Raw genomic sequence first — 19,920 nt, forward strand, 5'->3', positions numbered from 1 at the left:
TGATTTTAGGTGTGGGACTGAATCAGAAACTATTGGAAATATTGGAATAATTCAAATTTGTAAAGTACGTTTCAAAACAATTACATTCTAAATAATCGAAACAGCTTCATATGGTTCATAGAACACTATTTACCATTTTTTGGGGAACTAAAGCACCTACAAAAAAAATATAAATTTCATTCTTATCGAATAATTAGAAAAAATTGTCTACGTATTTGTTTGCATATCGTTTTTTAGGGTAGGCAATGTGATTTTGACACTAGCTTTACCAAGCACATTTTCTTCAGATTGGATTAAATGTCATATACGAAATGTATTCTTTCATGACAATTTCGTATAATATAATTTTAGCTGTTCCAATCATCGAAGCAGACTCTGGACTGAAAAACAAACACAAACACCGTATCTGTTTTTTTTTTTTATGAAAAAAGTTTTTCTAAACCAAAGCAAATACCCTCCTTGACGATCGTCTTGGGATTAAAAGAGACGGCCGTTAAAATCGAGGAAACACGAAGAAAATATGACCAAAAACTGATATTTGCCATTTCGTTTCGCTTTGAGCAATTTCCCTTCCACCATTTAAATTTGGCTGCTCGATTCAGGACGAGCAAGACGGGAATCGTAAAATACGTTTATCGGGACATGACGTATATAATAAATCAGGTTGCGGATTACTACCTTTAAATTTTCAGTGCCAAAGAACGCGAAATATTCGGCGTCAAGAATAAAACGTATCAAATACAAAAAAAAGTGGAAATGTTCCGTCACTAAGTGGCGTAGAGACGTAGCACCGGAAATCGAGTTAAAGAGCGGAGATATTTTTAACCCTTTTAGCGTTCCAATACGTACCGATGGATCAGTTTATTTGATTTGACACGGCACTGCAACCTTTAAACAGGTATATTTTGCTTTTATCAGTATCTCGCTTTCTTTGACGGTGACGGTCCATCCTTTTGATGATATGATGATAGTATTCAAAAACAGTTTTTCAGAGAAACGGATACGAGTTGATCATATATTTTTAGTAAAAGTTCTCTAACTTGTTGACATGTTATGCCAGAACTGAAGGATCGATATCAAATTAGATTTATGCTTGGAACACAGCTGCCCAATAAATCACCTATGTAATTCATTCGGCTCTCTTTCTTGTTCAAATTATTAGAGATTCGAATGTATTTGAAGCTAATAGGATTTTTTTATTATCCTGTGGAACTTTACACGCCATTACTAACGAAACTGCTACCGAACCCCCATAGCCTACCTACTTATAATAGATTGGTAATATGACCAATCCGGCTAAATAGTGAATGCTCTGGTCCTTATATACAATTTAATACAAACTTGAAAGGATAAGTTTACAAAATTTTCACTAAAATTAGTATTTATTTCGATATTCATAAAATTCATAAAATCTGATTGAAATTAGACTTGCACTTTTCAGTGGCAAAGTAGCAAAAAATGAGATTGTATTTCTTTTATCTTTGTTGCACACACCTGACCTCATTTCAGGTTCCACTTCCACAACAAAACAGGATATAAAGGAATGAACACGGAAATCATTATCCAATCCTGCCAACCTCAAAAAAAATATAAATAGAGACATTGCATAGTGAAAGGCGAGTAAAGTATGGAAAAAATTGTTTGCATTGCAAATATAGACAGGACATAAATTTATTTTTGATATGAACAGGTAAGTTGCACTTCACCAGCAAAATTCGTAAATTGTTACAATTATATTTCCATTAGTAAAGAAGGTCAATATGGACCATCTAAGTGAAACTCGGACAACTAAAACTTTATTTTATGTTGGATATAGAAACCAAACAAAAACTCATGAAGTTTGTAATTTGTTTAACGCAAAATATCCAGAAAGCCCCATTACGAAACATAACGCAGCTCGTGTCTAATTCCAAATTTTAAATCATCTAAATTTTATGTAGACAGGCACTAATCAACCACAATTGTGAAACTAAAACTATTATTCACAAAAGTGTCAAAATTTTATAATCCGAATCCTGTATAAGGAAAATTTAAAAAAATATGTATTTTCTGAAGAGGCCAAGAACTATATTCTAGAAAATTCTTCCAAGTTTGGCGGGTATCTTAATTGTTAAGTTAATATAACTTTTCTGATTTTAATTAGGATTGAGGTTAGGTTTTAAGACATACTAGGTGTCTAGGTCAAACAGTCATTGTAATTGCAATAATAATTACAATTTTTCATTCGCGTTTGACGAACCCAAGCAATTTTTTTATTTAAAACCTAACGATGTTTGTAAGATATACATTATCCCCTATTACGTATTGATATACGAGAAATCGGTCTCCGGAACTTCTGAGGGTGGCGAATCCGAACTCGTCGTACTCCAACGTGACAAGGAGGGAAGCATCGCGGGCTTTCAATTAAACCAGGCCGCAATTATTTGCGAGCGAACATTCTACATTCTCCCGTCTCTAATCTCTATTACGTCTACGGATAATTGGCGGAGCCGCGATATGCATAAACAATTAGCAGACGTGATTTACATTGTATCCCGCTCGGTGTAAACTCCGGGTTTGTTAATGCGCATCGTGCAGCTATGGCAACTGCTTTTATTGGAAATATTGGAATTTTGGAAATTAGAAACTTGAATCATATAATAACTCAAATAAAGCGTTCTTTTGTTTATAATTAATTGCTATTTAATGTAAAAATAATAAATCCTAATTTAGAAATGATTTGATATCAATTAGAATGAATATTTATTTTCACAGCTCTATAACTTAAAAGCTGTTGGTCGGGGAGAATGTACGCATAGGAACTTTTTGTAGCAAATTTTATGCTCTACAAAAGCTATACACGCGTTTTTCCAAAAAAAAATTTTCTTCACGTCGAAAAATCAAGTGAAAACCGAAAAAAAATTTTTGTTTGTTATTTAAATAGGAAAATGAATTTTTAAATGAGCTAAGCTGCTGTTGCACTTAAAGCCTGTTACCCGGCGGCATAATTTTTTATTTTCTATAAAGTATCAGATTTTGAGGTAGCACAGAGAAAAAAAAATACCGCCCAATAATGAAGCACCCCAGTATACACATATACACATTCCTTTAAACCACATAATAAATTTGTGTTGTGACTAGGGAACATTCCCTGATATTCTAAAAGTCGCATCAGTTACACCTTTATACAGGGTGAGTCAGTCAGTTGTCAAGTAAAGAAAATCAAGATTTTGCAATTTCAAATGATTCAAACATATTCGTTTATTTTGTAGCGTCTAATTCAAATTCCTTTTCATACATCTTTTACGTCATCGTCGAATAACGCTCATATCAAATACGAGTGATCTGCCTTCAAAATTTTGGCACTAGCGAATTTTTTTTGCAAGTGTGAAAACTAGTATTTTTTTAGAAAAATTAAAATATTAGAAAAACTATTAGGTATATATTATTGTTTATAAAAAGTTGAAGAGTTTCAAAACGAATTCAAATTAAGAAATAAGATGTTCCATTGAAAAAAGTAATGTTTTAGTCGCCACACTTTTTTGAGCCACCCTGTATACTTTAAAATAATTTTAAATTGTGCATCCTAATAACGCGGAATGAGCGAGAAATATGTAAGCAATTCTAAGTATTTTGTTGCAACATTTGCTTGAAACATTTTTTGTAATTAGTGTGTCTCTACGAGAGCTAGAGAATAGGTTGTCTTGAAAATTTCCAGTCTGCTTGTATTTTTAACCTTTTGAAGAGTTTAAAGATTTTTAGTGACGCATAAGAAACAATAATTTATGACTCACTCTGAGATTATATTTTTGTAAAATCATTCATTCTCATTAAAAGCAAATTATCTATTTAATGATAGAATGATAGAATTCGTAAGTTTTCAGTTTAATTTTCTATTGTTTTTATATCGTTTATCCTAATTAGAGTTCTCAATAAAAAGAAAAGTCCCACGTCAATTGTATTTATTTACTTTTCAGAGGAGGCACTAACATGTAACGTCTGCGACAGAACATTTTCATGCCCCAAGCAACTGTCTGCGCACAAGCAAAAGAAGAGGCATTTCGGGTAAGATAATTCCAATATTTATTCCATGCGTTATGACCAACCAAATATATTTCGGACAAACAAAAGTTTTAATACATCGATGTCCCTTGAAAAGTTTTTTTGGTCTAGACAACAAGGCCCCGACAGATGGTGTTGGTCCAGGCCATAGGCTCTGTTACCACATAACCTAAAAGTTTATTTGCCTTGTATTCTATATCGAATTTTGTTAGTTTTGGTTTTCGTTTCTTCACCCATTTAAATATATTTTTCTTTGCTCTTACTTTCAGCGTCCACATACCAAATTATATTTTTCTTGTGATATATTGTTCTTGTTGCCCATATTTTAAGCTCTGTTTGTGCAAGGTAACACCAATCTATAGTTGTTTGCAGTGCTCAGGCCCGAAATTCAGGAGTCAAAAACCAGAATTACTCGTTCGACCTATTGTCATTAGTCCCTATTCCTGAAATGGTAAAACATTATTTCAGATATAATAAAATCCTGGAATCTGGAACCAGACCTTCTCATCTTAATAAAAAAATGCTTATCTGGAACATATTTTTATTGCAACGGTCAAATTTATGAACAAACGTCGTGAACAGCTATGGGTTTTCCATTATCACCAGTTACCGCGAATATATTTATGGAAGCCTTTGAGAAGAAACTACTCTCTAATAATTTCCACATGAGAGATATTAAGCGTTCCATCACAAAATACACTTCACCACAACCTTCCGAACACAATGAGTCGGAAAGCAACCTCACACTTGCCAGTGTTATCCTTCCTTACTTTCAAAACGTCCCTCACCACATATCAAAATGCCGATATCTGGAGTTTACAGCATTCCATGCATTTGCAACAAAGAATACATTGGAGAGACCGGACCAAAAATGTCAATAAAGCTCAAAGAACATGAAACAGCCTTAAGACTAAAACAAATAAACTCATCAGAAGTTGCAGAACACAAACATAAAACCGGACATCAGATCTTAACTGCCATTCAAGTCTTTACCTTTCACAACGTCTATGCCCCTCATTTAGCTGCTCCTCCCTCAAAATATACACAACAGTTACAGAATAGAATACGCACTAGCTTTAGTTAAACTCTGAAGAAGTCAACAGAACTACTGATCAAACGCCACACAGTAATCCATTTTGTGTTAGTGGCAGTTCTGCAGATCCATTCTGCTCGTCGATAACCCAGTAAAAAATCATCAATTGACAACTGTTGGGACCCTAAGGAAAAATGAGAGAAAGATTCCCGACGACTTTCTTTTTATTTATCAAGTCAGGAGCTACAAAACCGATATGCTGCAAATGCTATTTAATAAATGATGTAGTTTTTTCACCGACTAATGAAAAGTCTTACTTAAAATCTCTCAACGCTATCTTGTAAAGATAAAATTGCTCAAAACGAGGAAGTCACCTTTTATCTCACGAAATCGGCAAATTTCGGTGTTTTTGGAGTATTTTTCTCAACAGCACGTTTTTAACATTATTTAAATTATACTTATGCTTTCCAATATCCCCATGAAAGACGTCATGATCGGCTTTATTCATAATAATCGAAGTATAAATGTACAAATAATATAAATATATACAATATATACAGGGCGAAGTCTAGCCTAAGCCTATTTAAACTTAACACTGGTAAACCAGACTAAAACCTAGTTTAATTTAGATAAATTGTGTGCCAAAAGGAAAGTAAACATATCATGCAATAACTATAATAACAAATTTATGTCTAGTAACAGGAACCAATAAATAATTTAAATTAAAATGAAGGAGTATGAAGGAGTATGCATGCGGCGGCTGATCTGTGCTTAGGTATTAAAAATTTTAGTTTATTTCTGTTGTGCATATCAGAGTTCAGCTTGAATTTATTTCTAAAGTAAGAAAAGAGCTTTTTACTAAACCATGTACAAAACAACCCAAATCATAAGCCCTTCTATAAAACATGTTTAACCACTAAAGTTCATTTTGTTGTATGATTCGAACTTCTTGGGTTTAATATCAAGTAACAACAACTATCCTGAACCTTGAGAGAGTATTAATGCCTCGCACAACTTTGATTTTGGTACTTACCAAAATGACGACTGGAGTAAAGTTGCTTAAGTGAGATAAATACCCTTTGGGTAAGAATTTTTATATGTTCGGTATAGAGTAAATTGGAGTCACGTGTCGCTTCAGTAAATATTAAATTGTGGCCTTCAATACTGATACTCAAATTTGACATTAAGAAATCTCTGTTTGTCTTTTTGCCAAATAATTTGGATTTGAAGGGATTCAGTTTTAGCTCGTGTTGGACAGAAAGATCATTTAGTAGATTTAAATTTTAAACTAATGGCCTCCGTGTAATTATTCAAAATTGCCTGAGGTAGTACATTTAAGAACCTCTGAAGATTATAATAAATAGAGGTCCAAGTATGAGGACTTGGGGCACCCCAGAAAACACCATCCACCCAAATTTATTGTGACCTTTCGCACAAATAAGATCTGACACCATAAAGAAAAAATCCTCGATGTATTCCACCATCTAACCGTGTGCTTCATAAACATTAAGGGCCCGTCGAGTGTCCTACGGTACCTTTGTCTACGCTTTTAATCGACGCCACTGGTAAGAAAAATAAACGTTGCCGGTTTCTGCGAGTATCGTCGAACGCGTCAGCGGAAGCGCAGGACAAAAGAGTTAGATAAAGCCTTTACGAACGTATTGCGAAGGGTTCGACATCAAACGGCGGAAAAGTTTAAAGGAAAACATGATTAGCAAGTTTCGGAGACAATGAGAGACAAAAGGAACTGACCAACTCACATCGCAGCGTGTCGCCAGCAATTTTGGAAATACTTGGAGAAGTGGCTGCATTTGCGCCACAAGTTTATTTGGCATGAGCAAAGTGATATATATATATATATATATATATATATATATATATATATATATATATATATATATATATATATATATATATATATATATATATGATGACACTATATTCCGGGATATCATCCGTTCGCTTGTTGAACTCCTACTGGAATCCTGCATCCGACTGGAATCCTGCAGACGTTTCGCCAAAATCTCACTTGGCATCTTCAATGCTCGCGCTCCGAAAACACTTCGAACACGGAGCGCGAGCATTGAAGATGCCAAGTGAGATTTTGGCGAAACGTCTGCAGGATTCCAGTCGGATGCAGGATTTGCAGGATTCCAGTCGGAGTTCAACGAGCGAACGGATGATATCCCGGAATATAGTGTCATCACATTTTTCCATCCGTGAATCAATACGTGAGAATATATATATATATATATATATATATATATATATATATATATATATATATATATATATATATATATATATATATATATATATATATATATATATATATATATATATATATATATATATATATATATATATATATATATATATATATATATATATATATATATATATATATATATATATATATATATATATATATATATATATATATATATATCCATTATATATCTTGGTCCTTCCTCTAACCAATGATCTAAAAAAGTTTATTATAGGTTGTACCAAAACTAACCAAAATATGATTTAGAGGTAATTACTCGAAATTTAAAAATTGACTATTGAATTTGAAACTGCTTTTTTCTCAAAAATTCACATTTCCATTTTTTTAAAACATACAATGTTAAAATTTATTAAACGAGTCAATGACTTCTGTCTACAAATAAAAAAAAAGGAAATATTGACTATCGAATTTTCAACAGGATTTGCATCCCAAAACGGGATTTGCAGGTGATTTTCTCTCTCTGAAATTTTGCATAGATGGGTTTTCGAAAATTGATCTAGTATAAATGGTCATCATAAAAAAAAAGTCAGCAATTGAAAATAACATAGGCTTCCAAATCCTAACAAATATTTCAGAAGTTGTTGAAAGCAATTTCATTTCGAAAGAGAACTGGATTTGTATAAATTAACACACTTAATTTCAACACTAAAATACTGACCTATAATTTCTGCAGATGTTTGGATTTTTAAACAGATAAAAGACACAATTTTCTTTTGGGAAATTTTAAAAAACATTTAGTTATTGTTTTATAACTGGCAAGAGAAGTTTGCTAAATTACAAATTGTACGTTGTGCAAGTTGCTATTATCTAAATGAATTTTTGAATTATTAATTGTATTATAAATTGTATCAATGTGTGTATCTAAATAAAAAAACAGTTATTACGATTTTTTCTCCATTTATAGTTATTAAAATAGGTTTGTGGTATAGGTAAAAAATGATAAGAGTTCTGAAGAATGTTTAATTTAAAGAAATTAAAAATTAAAGAAATAGTTGTGGCTTTATTTATATAGTAGGGAATTTTTTGCTCTTCCTGTCAGATGTTTCCGGATTTTCAGTTACAGCTAACAACCCATTATGGTTTTTTTCTTCATTGCGGGGTTTATTTCTAGTTAAAACTCGTTCCATAAATGCACCATTTTGCTTAAAATTTGTTCAATTTGTTAAATCCGTCCGTTTAATTATAAAGACGTAGTTCTAAATTAATTTAATTAATTTAGTGTTCATAAATTTTTATATAATTAAAATGCGTAAATGCATTTTTGTCCATTTCTATGCATATCTTTGAATGCAGGTTTTTAGTTTGCAATTTTTCTGTTCGTGAGTCATAAGCTTTCTGGGTATCTATAAATGTGATGCGTGTTTCTATGTTCCTAGGATCTTTTTTTTATACCATACTATAGACCATATGCTGTACTTGTGCTGAAATACCGCGGTTGCAGTTACAGTTTTACAGTTTTGGTTGATTGCAGAGGTGTCTACCACGCTTCTGGGTGCCACGTTTCAACATTTTTACATATATTCCTCCAAGTCCACTAGTTTTAACTGATTGGAAGTTGCTAACAGCCTTTTCCGCCAGTTCCTTTGACATCCAGATTTCTTCTTGAACATTAATGGTTTTATATTTGTGTTTATTAATTTTCCTTGAAATATGACTATAAAAAATTCTGTTCTGTTTTGTTTTTAGAGAAAAAATTCTACGTGCAAAACGAACGGCACTGGAAACAAACTGATTACAAACATTCGCGAAAGCTCTTTTATAGTCGTCATGTCGTTTGCAAGGGTTTAGGGCCGTACAAAGTTTAAAGTAGACTGGGATTAGTACGCCCAGCTATTGTCGTTGAGGATCAAAGGCATTTCGTACAAACGTTTTCGAAGTTTCATTGGCTACTAGGCAGCCGGAGGCGCTGCTTTCATTGACGTAGGTATTTTTTCATCTTGAGTCTATTGACGATGTGCTCTTTGCAAAAAAATGTATTTGACATAAAATGTAAAAGTGCGTCAATGAAATGATGTTTTGATTATTTTACAATTTTTACTTTGGCCTCCGCTTGTGAATATAGTCACTTTGATTTTATCTTTAAAGACTTTGTATGCCTCGTTTTAGAAAGTCAGTATCAGGTTTATTTCAAATATAATATACAATGTGAGAAAGCTGGATATCACAAGAGGTTTAGAAGTACGTGAATCTCTCAGAATTACAAAATTTTAAGTGCCAGAGGGTCAAAGATAAAATTTTAATTTAGCTATCTACTAAAAATTGGATATGGCATTAAAAAAGATATATTAGTTATATAAATTTTAATGACACTGAGTTGCATAGTCGGCAAGATATACTCAACTCTTTTGCACTGTTTTCGATAGTCATTTTATAATGGGGGCTCTCTCAACAATTTTAATGGTATTAATAATAATAATAATAATGAAAGAAATAAAGAAGTTCTCCGAATATGAAGTGGAAAAAGCTCTGAATTCACAATGGGTACAGATTCAATTCGAGCAGCCACACTAATACTTTTTAATCTGTGTCTAACCAAGCTGTTCCTCATATAAGGAAAATCACAAACTATAGGGCTATTTCCCTTACCTGTAATTTCTGTAAAGTTTTAGAATCTGTCTTACAGGACAAAATATTTCATGTTGTTGAAAATCAAATAGTCTCTCAACAACACGGATGTTTTTAAAGAAAGATCCTCCATTATCAATGTAACGATTATGTCTGAGTATATTTCTGAAGCTATTCATGAAGGTTCTCAAATGGGCGTCACACATGGTCTCCTCAGGGGTTCCTCAATGGTCAATATTGGGGTCATTGACATTAGGAAAAACCTTGATTTCAGTTCTTTTATATATGCGGAAGACGTATTTTTAAACATCCAGTGTTTAGAGGATTGTCTCAGCGTAGTCTGGAGCAGTTCAATAATAACTTGCAACTTAATAAAGCCAAGTGTAATGTAGTCTCTCTTACCACCATTAGTGTAGATGTGAAATCTGAAAGTTTTTGATAAAACTCTCCCGTTCTAACACCTCTTTTATAGACCAAATTTTCTTGTTCCCCGTATTAATTCTGGACAAAGTATTCTTTCTGTCCACAGCAAGAACAAATATTTTAATATTTTCACCTATTTCCTCGATGTGCTCCAAATACAATGCACGATCCAATTAGGACTTTTCTGGCAACCTATTACTAAGTTAAAATCGTTATTGCCCCATTAACTATAATTACAAATTTCAGTCTATTCCTATTCTCTTGTTTTTTTGTTTTATTAGAGTTAATGCTTATGTTAGGCTAGACCTTAGGTTAAGTTTCGTGATATCATCATTGCCTCTATAACTATTTAATAATTTGTACAACAACCTACCTGTTAGTTGGGTTTCATGCCTGTTTCGTAGACTTCTTTCAATAAATAAATAATAGTAGGGATATGAAAGTTACAGATATCCCTCGAGGGACCAGATACATTACTAACCGCTAAATACAAAAAATTGTCACTGCCGCCTTCGTAGATATGTTATGAACAAATTTCTGAGAAACCTGCTTCAAACTGCTTCATTCTTGTACACTTACACGCCTGTTCCTCTCGCATCGCGGAAAGAAGTCAGGGACGGATTTAACAAATTTTAAGCAAAATGGGTATGAAACTAGTTTTAACTAGAAATAAACCCCGCAATGAAAAAAAAACAGTATTTTTAGCTGTAATTTAACATCCGGAAAAATGTGTCAGGAAGATGAATATATAATAATAAATAAAGCCACAACTATTTCTTTATAATTAAACATTTTTCAGAAATCCTATAACTGTTTACCAATACCACAGACCTATTTGAATAAAAATAAATGAAACAACAAAAAAATTCACAATAAAAGTCAACTGTACAGGGTGATCCATTTCACATGCTCCTATACCTTATCTCAATAACCACGACCTGAGGAAAAAAAGTTCAATACAAAAAGTGTTTGGCACTAAGTATATATTTTATTTATAGTATTTTGATATATACAGGGTGTTTCGTTGTGCCAGAACTCGGAGTCATTATATAGCATACGAAATTTTGAGTAGTTTTTGAGAAAAATTAACATTTCCAATATTTGGGGGAAAACAGGTGTTTTTAAAAAATATGTTTTTTTTACACTTGAAAACAAAAATTGGGAATTCTTATCATGTCATGGAAGTCGTTACTGCTTTGATGTATCTATGGCGAAAATATATATACAAGGTGGTAACAAATGACCATCACTCATCTTAATTTTTTGTTTAAATGTCACTTTCAAAATAGTGGTCCATCATAAGGGAACAATAAAAAGGCCTTGTTCAAAAGTCCTGTTAATTTATGAACTGGCAAAAATTTGAATTGATGAATTGATGTCCCGTCTGTAAAATATCTAATTATACTTCGATCTAGTGTGCGGGAAGCGGCACTTTTCCACGTCAGTTTCGTTTCCCTCGGATTCGAGCCACTTCGGACATTTCCGAGATTTTATCGCACGGGTTTGGGAGCAATCGGATGTTTCCGGAGATATTTCCCACGCTTTGAATTTTGACGTTTGGCAACTCTGACGGTCATAGCTCTGAATGTATTTGTGTTGTTTTGCGAAAATGCACCCAAAAACTAACGGTAGTAGAAAAAGTATAGTATGCAACACGTTCGGTAAACTTTTTTAGTCACCCGTTTATTAAACACTCGCTCCGCTGCGCTCTGCTCGTGTCAAATAGAAGTCAAATGCCGTTTATCACACATGTTGAATAATATACCAATTCGCCATAGATAAGTTAAAGTATTAAATATTAACCACTTCCATGAATCTATAATAAACATTCCCAATTTTAGTTTTCAAGTGTTAAAAAAGCACAGAGTGGTATTCAATAATCGAAAACACCATCCAAAAATTATTGTCCTAACAGAAGAGAATCAATTAGAATTTCTCCTCTTTTTTGAAGAAAACAAAGAAAATTCCTAAAGATATTAATGTTTTTGAATGTTGCCCATTTTTTTTAAGTGGTATATTGGCTCCAATGCATGTCTTACCTAAGAAATGGGCTTGTTTGCAGTTTTTTGGTTTTTCTTCAAAACAAATTGGTGCCCCAAGTCAACTCTCGGTACCTCTTTATCCACGACATATGGAAGTTAGTTTTCTGCATTTTAACAAACACTGGCTCTTTACAAAACAAAGCACACAAGAACGTTTCAAGTAGACGATATAAAAGATACTAAACATTGCCTTCCCTTTAAACATCGAATTCCCTTTGCAATATAATTTCATTAATTTAGTGGGGGTTTATACTAGGCATCTTTATTTGGCAATAAAATGCAATGAACTCTTTATTATTAGAAATGTTTTACACAAAACAGACACCTTTTTAACTTTTACTTTACTACCTTTACTCTTTTACCCATACCTTTTCTGTTCTACTACGATGAACAACTTCACTGCAATTGAGAAAATTAAATCGATAGACTAAAGCTGTATGCAGGGTAATAAGATTCTATATTTTTGATATGCAGGGTGTTGAAATAAAACAAAACGTTTTTCCCCATTGTCATTGAAACTGCTTTATATATTTTGTAGAAATTTATTAGCATATTTACTTTTTTACCTTTCTTCTTTCTGACGTTTTTCCTTAGTTTATTATTATTATTTATTTTTTTAATTTTAAATACGACACGAAGCCGTTCCAACATTTATTTAAATGGCGTATAAAATATACGAAATCGATATTTAATCACCTGGCTCCGAGCTCCCGTTTTTTTTTTCTCCACCGGAAGCGAATTCAATTTGGGGAGTTGGGCCGGTTTTAAATTACCCCATTACCGGTTACGTACGAGGGGGCTGTTTAGAGCTGAAACCGGTTAATAGATCTATAGATACAAATCTGATTAATCAAGCGAATAGGGAAGCTAGTTTCCGAGAATCTAATTTGATTAAAAGCCTTAATGCTGATTAAAATCGCCGTAAGCTGTAGTGAATGTGTGCGACGTATATGATTCGGCAGTCTTTAATTAACCGTTTTAATGTCCGCTTAATTAGTTCCGGTAAATAATCCGAGCACGCCTCTGTAACCACAACAACGTAAACTGCTTGTGCGCTGCCATGCAAGTAGTAGTAGTAGACAAGTTCTAAAACCAATTTATATGTAGGGGTGAGTGTCGTCCAATGACATTAGATTAGAAGAAAGCTCAATGATGTAAATGAAAGCAAGGTTTCATGAATTGTTTTGTTATTGTTGAGACTGAGATTTTGAGTATGACCTGAGTTCGCTCGTTGATAGACCAATAGATATAATGTAGCTCGCACTTATAAAATAATATTGAACTGAAGTGACTTTTACTTGATGAAAATCCATTTGTCAAAATAAATAAGAACTAGAAGTTCAGATTTGAACTGAACTGAACTGTATCCTGTAGAACAAATGGCGAAAATCGGCTCTATTTATTATTCTCCAATTCATTGCAGGTGTTCGGCTTGTGACAGTCTATTCCCGTCACTGATGGCGCTGGAACATCACAAAGAGGAGTTCGAACACTGGTCAGAAGAAGACGACATCTGCACAGATTCCGATGAAGACGACGACACTGTCATCAGTGAGGAATGCGAGCGCCTCCTCTAATTCCATGCAGAGAATTGCCCCACGCATAATCGCAAATGTGACATTCCATTAGAAGAATTTGCTATATATTTTTAGACCTCCAACCAAGTTATAGACGCTACGTTTGATATGCCGACATATCACGAGCACAACTAAGGATCCCTATTCGAGTCTGTGCATTATTTTGTTTATAATCTACAACCATGTAAATATAAATAAATAATGTTATATCGGCTTATTTATTGTGACCTAATGCGTAAGGAACTAGCGTTAAACAAGTATAGGTTGTAACCCCACAGACATAGCATTAAAATATATTTTTTATTACCTCTTATTAATGAGATTACGATTACCTAATATACGGAATATTTTATGTTGTTTTCTGAATATACATATCCCAAATAAAAATTTTCGTTTTCATGGTATTTTTATTTACATTGATGCCGTGGAATAATTTTGAATCAGGTCCTGTCTAAATTTGAAGATTTCCAAATGAAGAAGAAGAATATGTACATTCATTTCTTAGATTGTTTGGTTCTGGGCATTAGTGAAACGCATTATTGAATTGATCGAGATTCTGTGGTTGAGCATTGCACGCGGCGGTTTCCACTGAGTGGAGTTAGTGTTTTCAGTGTTTAGTGAGTTTTAAAGTGATAATTGTCGTCGGTCCTGCTCTGTTAGACATGGCAACATAGCATGTTAACGTTCCTGCTGTAGAAACTTCTAGGATTTAGTCTATCCTTAGCACTCAGCATATATCGATACGCGAGCGCAATGTTCTCAGGCAACGCACGATAACCGGCATTGTAATTATTTGAAGTCGTTACAGAATCAATCTTTAGTTTCTGAACTAACGTATTCATTTAACTGTCGCACGAACCCCCGACAGAACAGGTCCCATCGTTTTTCCCCGTTTACGCCGGTATGAAGGCCGAATGGGTTCGGATAATCTGGGGTGAAAGCGAGGGCAATGTCAGATTTTTGGTATCGGTCAAAATTGTTTTTTGCTAGTTGAGCAAATATTGGATATATTTCTTCTTGTACTTGTTGTTCTATTACCCAAAGCGACCTCGACGAAAGTCGGCAATGGGCATATCATCCTAGTAGTTGAGCCCAAGTTATTGTGAAACGTTTTATTGTACTTGTACAATTCATTTCTTAAGACCCTACCTTTAATATATCGGCATTAATTTCCGGGCCCAATATGTTTCATGGTAAGACAACAAGAATTTTTAAGTCAGTGCATCAGTGACTGTCTTTTAATCCAAATAATCCACTATCTCTAGATTTTTTTTTTCTGTGCATGCATATCTTTGTAATCCGTTAAGAGCGTCTGTCCGTCTCCGGCGAACAACGAATGCGTGACCAATTCCGTGACAGTTCGTTGATCCGTGGTGAAAAATAGGAGCTAATTACACATTTCGATATTTTTTTTTTATTAAAGGGCTTTAAACCAAAGTTCTGGGAAGCATTGATTAATTAGACTTTTCCATTGCGTGTTTTTTAAGAGGAAAGATCTAATTATGAATGCTTTTCAGAGATGTCCCAATACGTCGGAATTGGAACCCCTATATCTGCCACAGCAGCTGTACTTGAGGCCTATGGCGAAGCTCAATATTTCCCTGCAGCTGCCCAACGTCAAGAAACTAGGCAAAAGCATCTCCCACTGGGAGATTATGGACAAACTGAGAGAACTGATACGACCTGACGAGTTCACAGTGTTAAAAGTTACTAAAACAACTATTGAGTTTGTTAGATTTGAAGCTGAAGTGGAAAAACGGGCCAAGTTGGAGCGCGTAATCTCGAAAATTGACAATAAAATGATTAAACTTAAAGACTTTAGGGATTTGATGAGGGTAAGGGCAGCAGAATACCGATCTGATTTCCCTAATAGGAAAGTGTGGGACGCATTCTTCCAAGATATCCGAAACATGGACGAGATGAAGCCCGGGCTTCGTCCCGACACAGTGCATATATCCAACTTGCCAACAAAATGGTTTATTAAATACCATTTATCGAATGATGAAGATATGACTCCATCAGAAAAAATATTCTATAGGATATTTGAAAAGTTTGGTAACATACGTAATGTTGATATACCCACTTGCGATCCGTACCGCAAAAAAATGAAGGAACAAATCTCGGGCTTGAAACATTCTTCCTTTGATAAAACTGATTTTTTTGAAGGTTATGTGCAGTTTAAAGATTACATCGGCTTTACAAAGACTATGGACTTTTTCCGTGATAAAAAATTAGTGCGCAAGGAAGACGAGGATTTTGTTGAAGTGGAAATTAAAGTGGACTTTGATAGAAGTAAGCATTTGAGCGATGGGTCCATTAGGAGAAGGGAAATAGTAAGGGATCGACTCGTAAAGAAAGCTCGCGAGCAAGAGGAGCGTGATAAAGCAGCGTTGGAAGAAAAAAGAAAAGTAGAGGATGCCGAAAGGTTATAGTTGTTTGAAAATTTTTAACAGGGTTAAATATTCTGCCCGTTTTACAGAGGGGTTCCTTAGATTTCATGTTTCTATTGCATTTACGTAACTAGATTATCAGTTTGACAAAGTAACTGTAAGTAAGTTATGAACACACCACAATTTAGACTAATTTTTGGATTTGTTTGGTTTAAAGCGAATTTGTGAATGGTAGGTATTGGTTTATAGGAGAGAGGCGGAAAACTTAAAAAACCAGAAGGAGATTCGCAGGCGTTTGAGGGAGGAGAGGCGCAAGGCGAAAATACTCAAGAAACTAGAGGTGGTTGGTTCAGACGAGATCAATGAAAAGATCGCCAGGGAGGAGAAGAAACTGTTGAAAGCCCAGCGCAAACTGGAAGCTATCCGTCTCGTCGAAGAATTATTTAAAAGGATCAAAGAGAAAAGCGATGGCAATGTCCAGCACTATGACGGCATGCCCAACCGCACCGGTGATGAGGTAACTTAAAGCAAAGTAAAGTTAAACTTTATTAGTGTTTCCAAATACATAGTATTTTATCATACTTCATAATTTTTTAATTAACCTAATGCTATCCTAAAAGCCCTTAATCATTGAGAAATTCAGGGTTTATACACTCATTAACGGGGATATTATAGGAGTGAAAGGTTATTATATGTTGCATAACTAACTCTTTTAAAATCAGGTATTAGATTTTCAGAAAAATATTCACACATCATATTTTTCTAATTAATTTAATGGTATCCTAATATCCACTTATCATTGGGAAAAGTAGTGAAGGGCTAAAATTCAATTAAAATCAGGTATTAGATTTCCAGAAAAATGCTCGCACACATCCACCATAATGTTTTCTTGGGCATTTTTTGCAGTAAATAGACATGGTGGGTCAATGGAAGACTATTTTTTTTAAATTAGTAAATTTTTGTTTTTGATCCTTTTGCTCGTAAAAAGTAAAAGATTTGACACAAAATTTGAAAATTGATTTAAAACATTTGTGCTTTATTTAAATAAAGGAACTTCTTCTACTTTTTATTATTCTCTTCTAATATAGCATCAGTGTATTAGAACTTTGGGTTTTTGGGTTTATGGCCATTTTTTCGTCAAAAATGCAAAAAATGTTTGACGCCATTTCCAACAGCTGTAACTTTATTGTGTCAACTATTTTAAAAAGTAATTCAGTTATTTATCCTAGTAGTTCGAATCGTATATACAGGGTGAGTCAAAATAAAAAATATTAATTTTCGTGAAAAATCAAATGAAATACCCTGTATGTTACATTAATTACCTAAAATTTTGTGAAAAAAATGTTTTCTTTCTTTCCATTAATTTAGAAGTTATGCTTAAAGCTCATTAATTTAGAAGTTATGCTTTTCTTAAAGCTCAGAATATTATTGAACTATAAATAATGTTTTCAGATCGCGCCTTTTAGAACAAATGTAAGTTGATCCTGCAAATCTAAGTTTGCCATGGAAATGTAGGTTGGTCATGCAAATAACTATTTAAATAAATTAATTTAATTAAATAATTCAATAAAGTGAAACTTAATTAATCAGTTTTTTTTGTTTTGCAGTTTTGTTCTTAGTTTTTAAGTGTTTTTCCTTGAACTATCAGCCATATTAATATTACATTTTTAATATAACCCCTAGCGTAAAATACTGATTAAACTTTTTTTCCATTGCAGTTCATAATTTTATTTTTATTTAAATATCGAATTAAGTAAATTATTTGTGAATTACATTTTGTAATAATATGTAACGAATGCTATTGTGTGAGAAAATAATTATACTTAACTCGTCTGTTTAAACTTTTCACATTCAGGTAGTAAGTATTTGTTTTAGTTTCACACGGTTTCAAAATTTTCAGTAGTTTGTAAAAATGTGTATATCTTAAAAATACTAAATATATTAATTAATTAATTGATATTTTTCATTGTGACTCACACTGTATAAACGATTCAAACTAACTTCAAGACAAGTATAGGATATTTGACTGTACTACTTTATAAAACTGTTGGCAAAATAAAATTACAGCTGCCAGAAACGGCGTCAAAAATATAGGTAATTAAATAGGGGGTATTTTCGACGAAAAAATGACCATAAATTCCACAACACTCAGTATAGACCATTACACCCTACATTGGGTGATTGAGTACAAAAACGAGTATCTATTAATGCCATCATATATAGGGAGTTCATATGTTTAATTTCCCACTATTTTTAAATTGTTTCTTTTAAATCCTCCATAACGTTTGTGTTTTACATTTTTCTCTAAAACAAATAATAGACTAGTAATATTGCTTTAACACACTATTTGTTGGACACTCCGTATGGATTTATCAGTGGCAATCTCCCACGACATATTAATTAAATTATATATTTCATTTGTTTTGTTGTTATTAAACCAAATAACTCTACCCGTCATTGTTGGTCATTTTTTTTCCTGTTTTTTTGAATCCTGTACATGCAGAGACAGAATTTTTACAAACGTATCACATTTTTCTGCAAACCAGCTATTCCTTCCAGAACTTCATCATCTTTTACCCGAATTTTCAGTTGAGGAGGCTCAAAGACACCAGCGAATTGAATTTCCTAACCCAACGCGAAAAATTGCACCACGCAGTCAAAGGGCGGGTCATGTTGAAAACCATACTATCTGAGAAGTCCGTAAAGACGCAATTTTCTTCCAGTTCCGATTCGGAATTGTCGCTGGAAGAGACGTCGGCTAAAAGGAAAACCGTACCGCTTCAGCCCGCGGAATTTATGTACGGGTTTCCTTACCAACCACCCATATATCCTGGTTTCATCCAACCGCCGGGTTTGTATCCGGAAATCGACATCTATGCCCTCTACAGGGGGCGGGGCATGTCGAGGCCCGGCTCGTCCAGGGGTATTCACAAACGCTACAGTTTGGCGAATTCGTGCTTTGTTTTTATTCATTCGCAGGCGGCAGGCGAGGCAGGGGTGGCCGTTTTAGAGGCAATTACAGGGGTAACAACAGGTACTACCCTCCGGACTACAACAGGTACAACGAACACGACTCCAGGGCCAAGTCGCGTTCATATTCGCCTCGCAGATCATCTAGGAGGTCCAGGTCTCGTTCCAGGAGACGGTCTTATACCCGGTCCAGAAGCAGATCTTATTCTAGACGGCGTAGCAGGAGTAGATCGTCGCGACGGAGCAGCAGGTCCCGGCGCTCGAGGAGCAAGTCGAGGAGTCGCAGGTCGAGGCGCGACTCCAGGGAGAAGAGTCTCTCGAGGGACAAGTCGGTCGACAGTTCGAAGTTTATGACGCCCAGGCAGTTGTTGGAGCAAAAGGCGAGGTCGAGGAGCAAGTCGTGGTCCATGCCGAAAGAGGGCGGGGTCGGTACTGAGAAGTCGTGGTCGAAATCGCCGGAAAAGACCAAGGGGAACGACGGTCCAAGCGCCGTCGAGTAAAGCTTTAAGTTTTCTCCATGTATTCGTGATATTTATTTATAAGTGCAAAGTAAAAGTTAGAAAACACTTTTATTGGTTTACTATTGTAG

General features: G+C 34.2%; 2 protein-coding genes across 2 annotated transcripts in view; both read left to right on the plus strand.

The window, feature by feature from the left end:
* LOC132702313 (myb-like protein B) overlaps window positions 1-14,345 on the plus strand; it is a 113,089-nt gene extending 98,744 nt beyond the window's left edge. Inside the window, exons 3-4 of the mRNA XM_060670872.1 lie at window positions 3,957-4,044; window positions 13,818-14,345. Coding sequence (XP_060526855.1) covers window positions 3,957-4,044; window positions 13,818-13,971 — 242 coding nt within the window. The 3' untranslated portion in view covers window positions 13,972-14,345. The remainder of the gene's footprint in view (window positions 1-3,956; window positions 4,045-13,817) is intronic.
* Window positions 14,346-15,311: 966 nt separating this feature from the next.
* On the plus strand, window positions 15,312-19,920 carry LOC132702342 (A-kinase anchor protein 17A). The gene is made up of 4 exons (XM_060670923.1): window positions 15,312-16,396; window positions 16,611-16,878; window positions 18,951-19,284; window positions 19,341-19,920. Exons 1-4 carry the CDS (start codon window positions 15,474-15,476, stop codon window positions 19,829-19,831), a joined length of 2,016 nt encoding a protein of 671 aa, XP_060526906.1. The 5' UTR covers window positions 15,312-15,473; the 3' UTR covers window positions 19,832-19,920.

Source organism: Cylas formicarius, unplaced genomic scaffold (genome assembly GCF_029955315.1).
Source record: "Cylas formicarius isolate icCylForm1 unplaced genomic scaffold, icCylForm1.1 PGA_scaffold_5__7_contigs__length_24384050, whole genome shotgun sequence".
Classification (NCBI taxonomy): domain Eukaryota; kingdom Metazoa; phylum Arthropoda; class Insecta; order Coleoptera; family Brentidae; genus Cylas; species Cylas formicarius.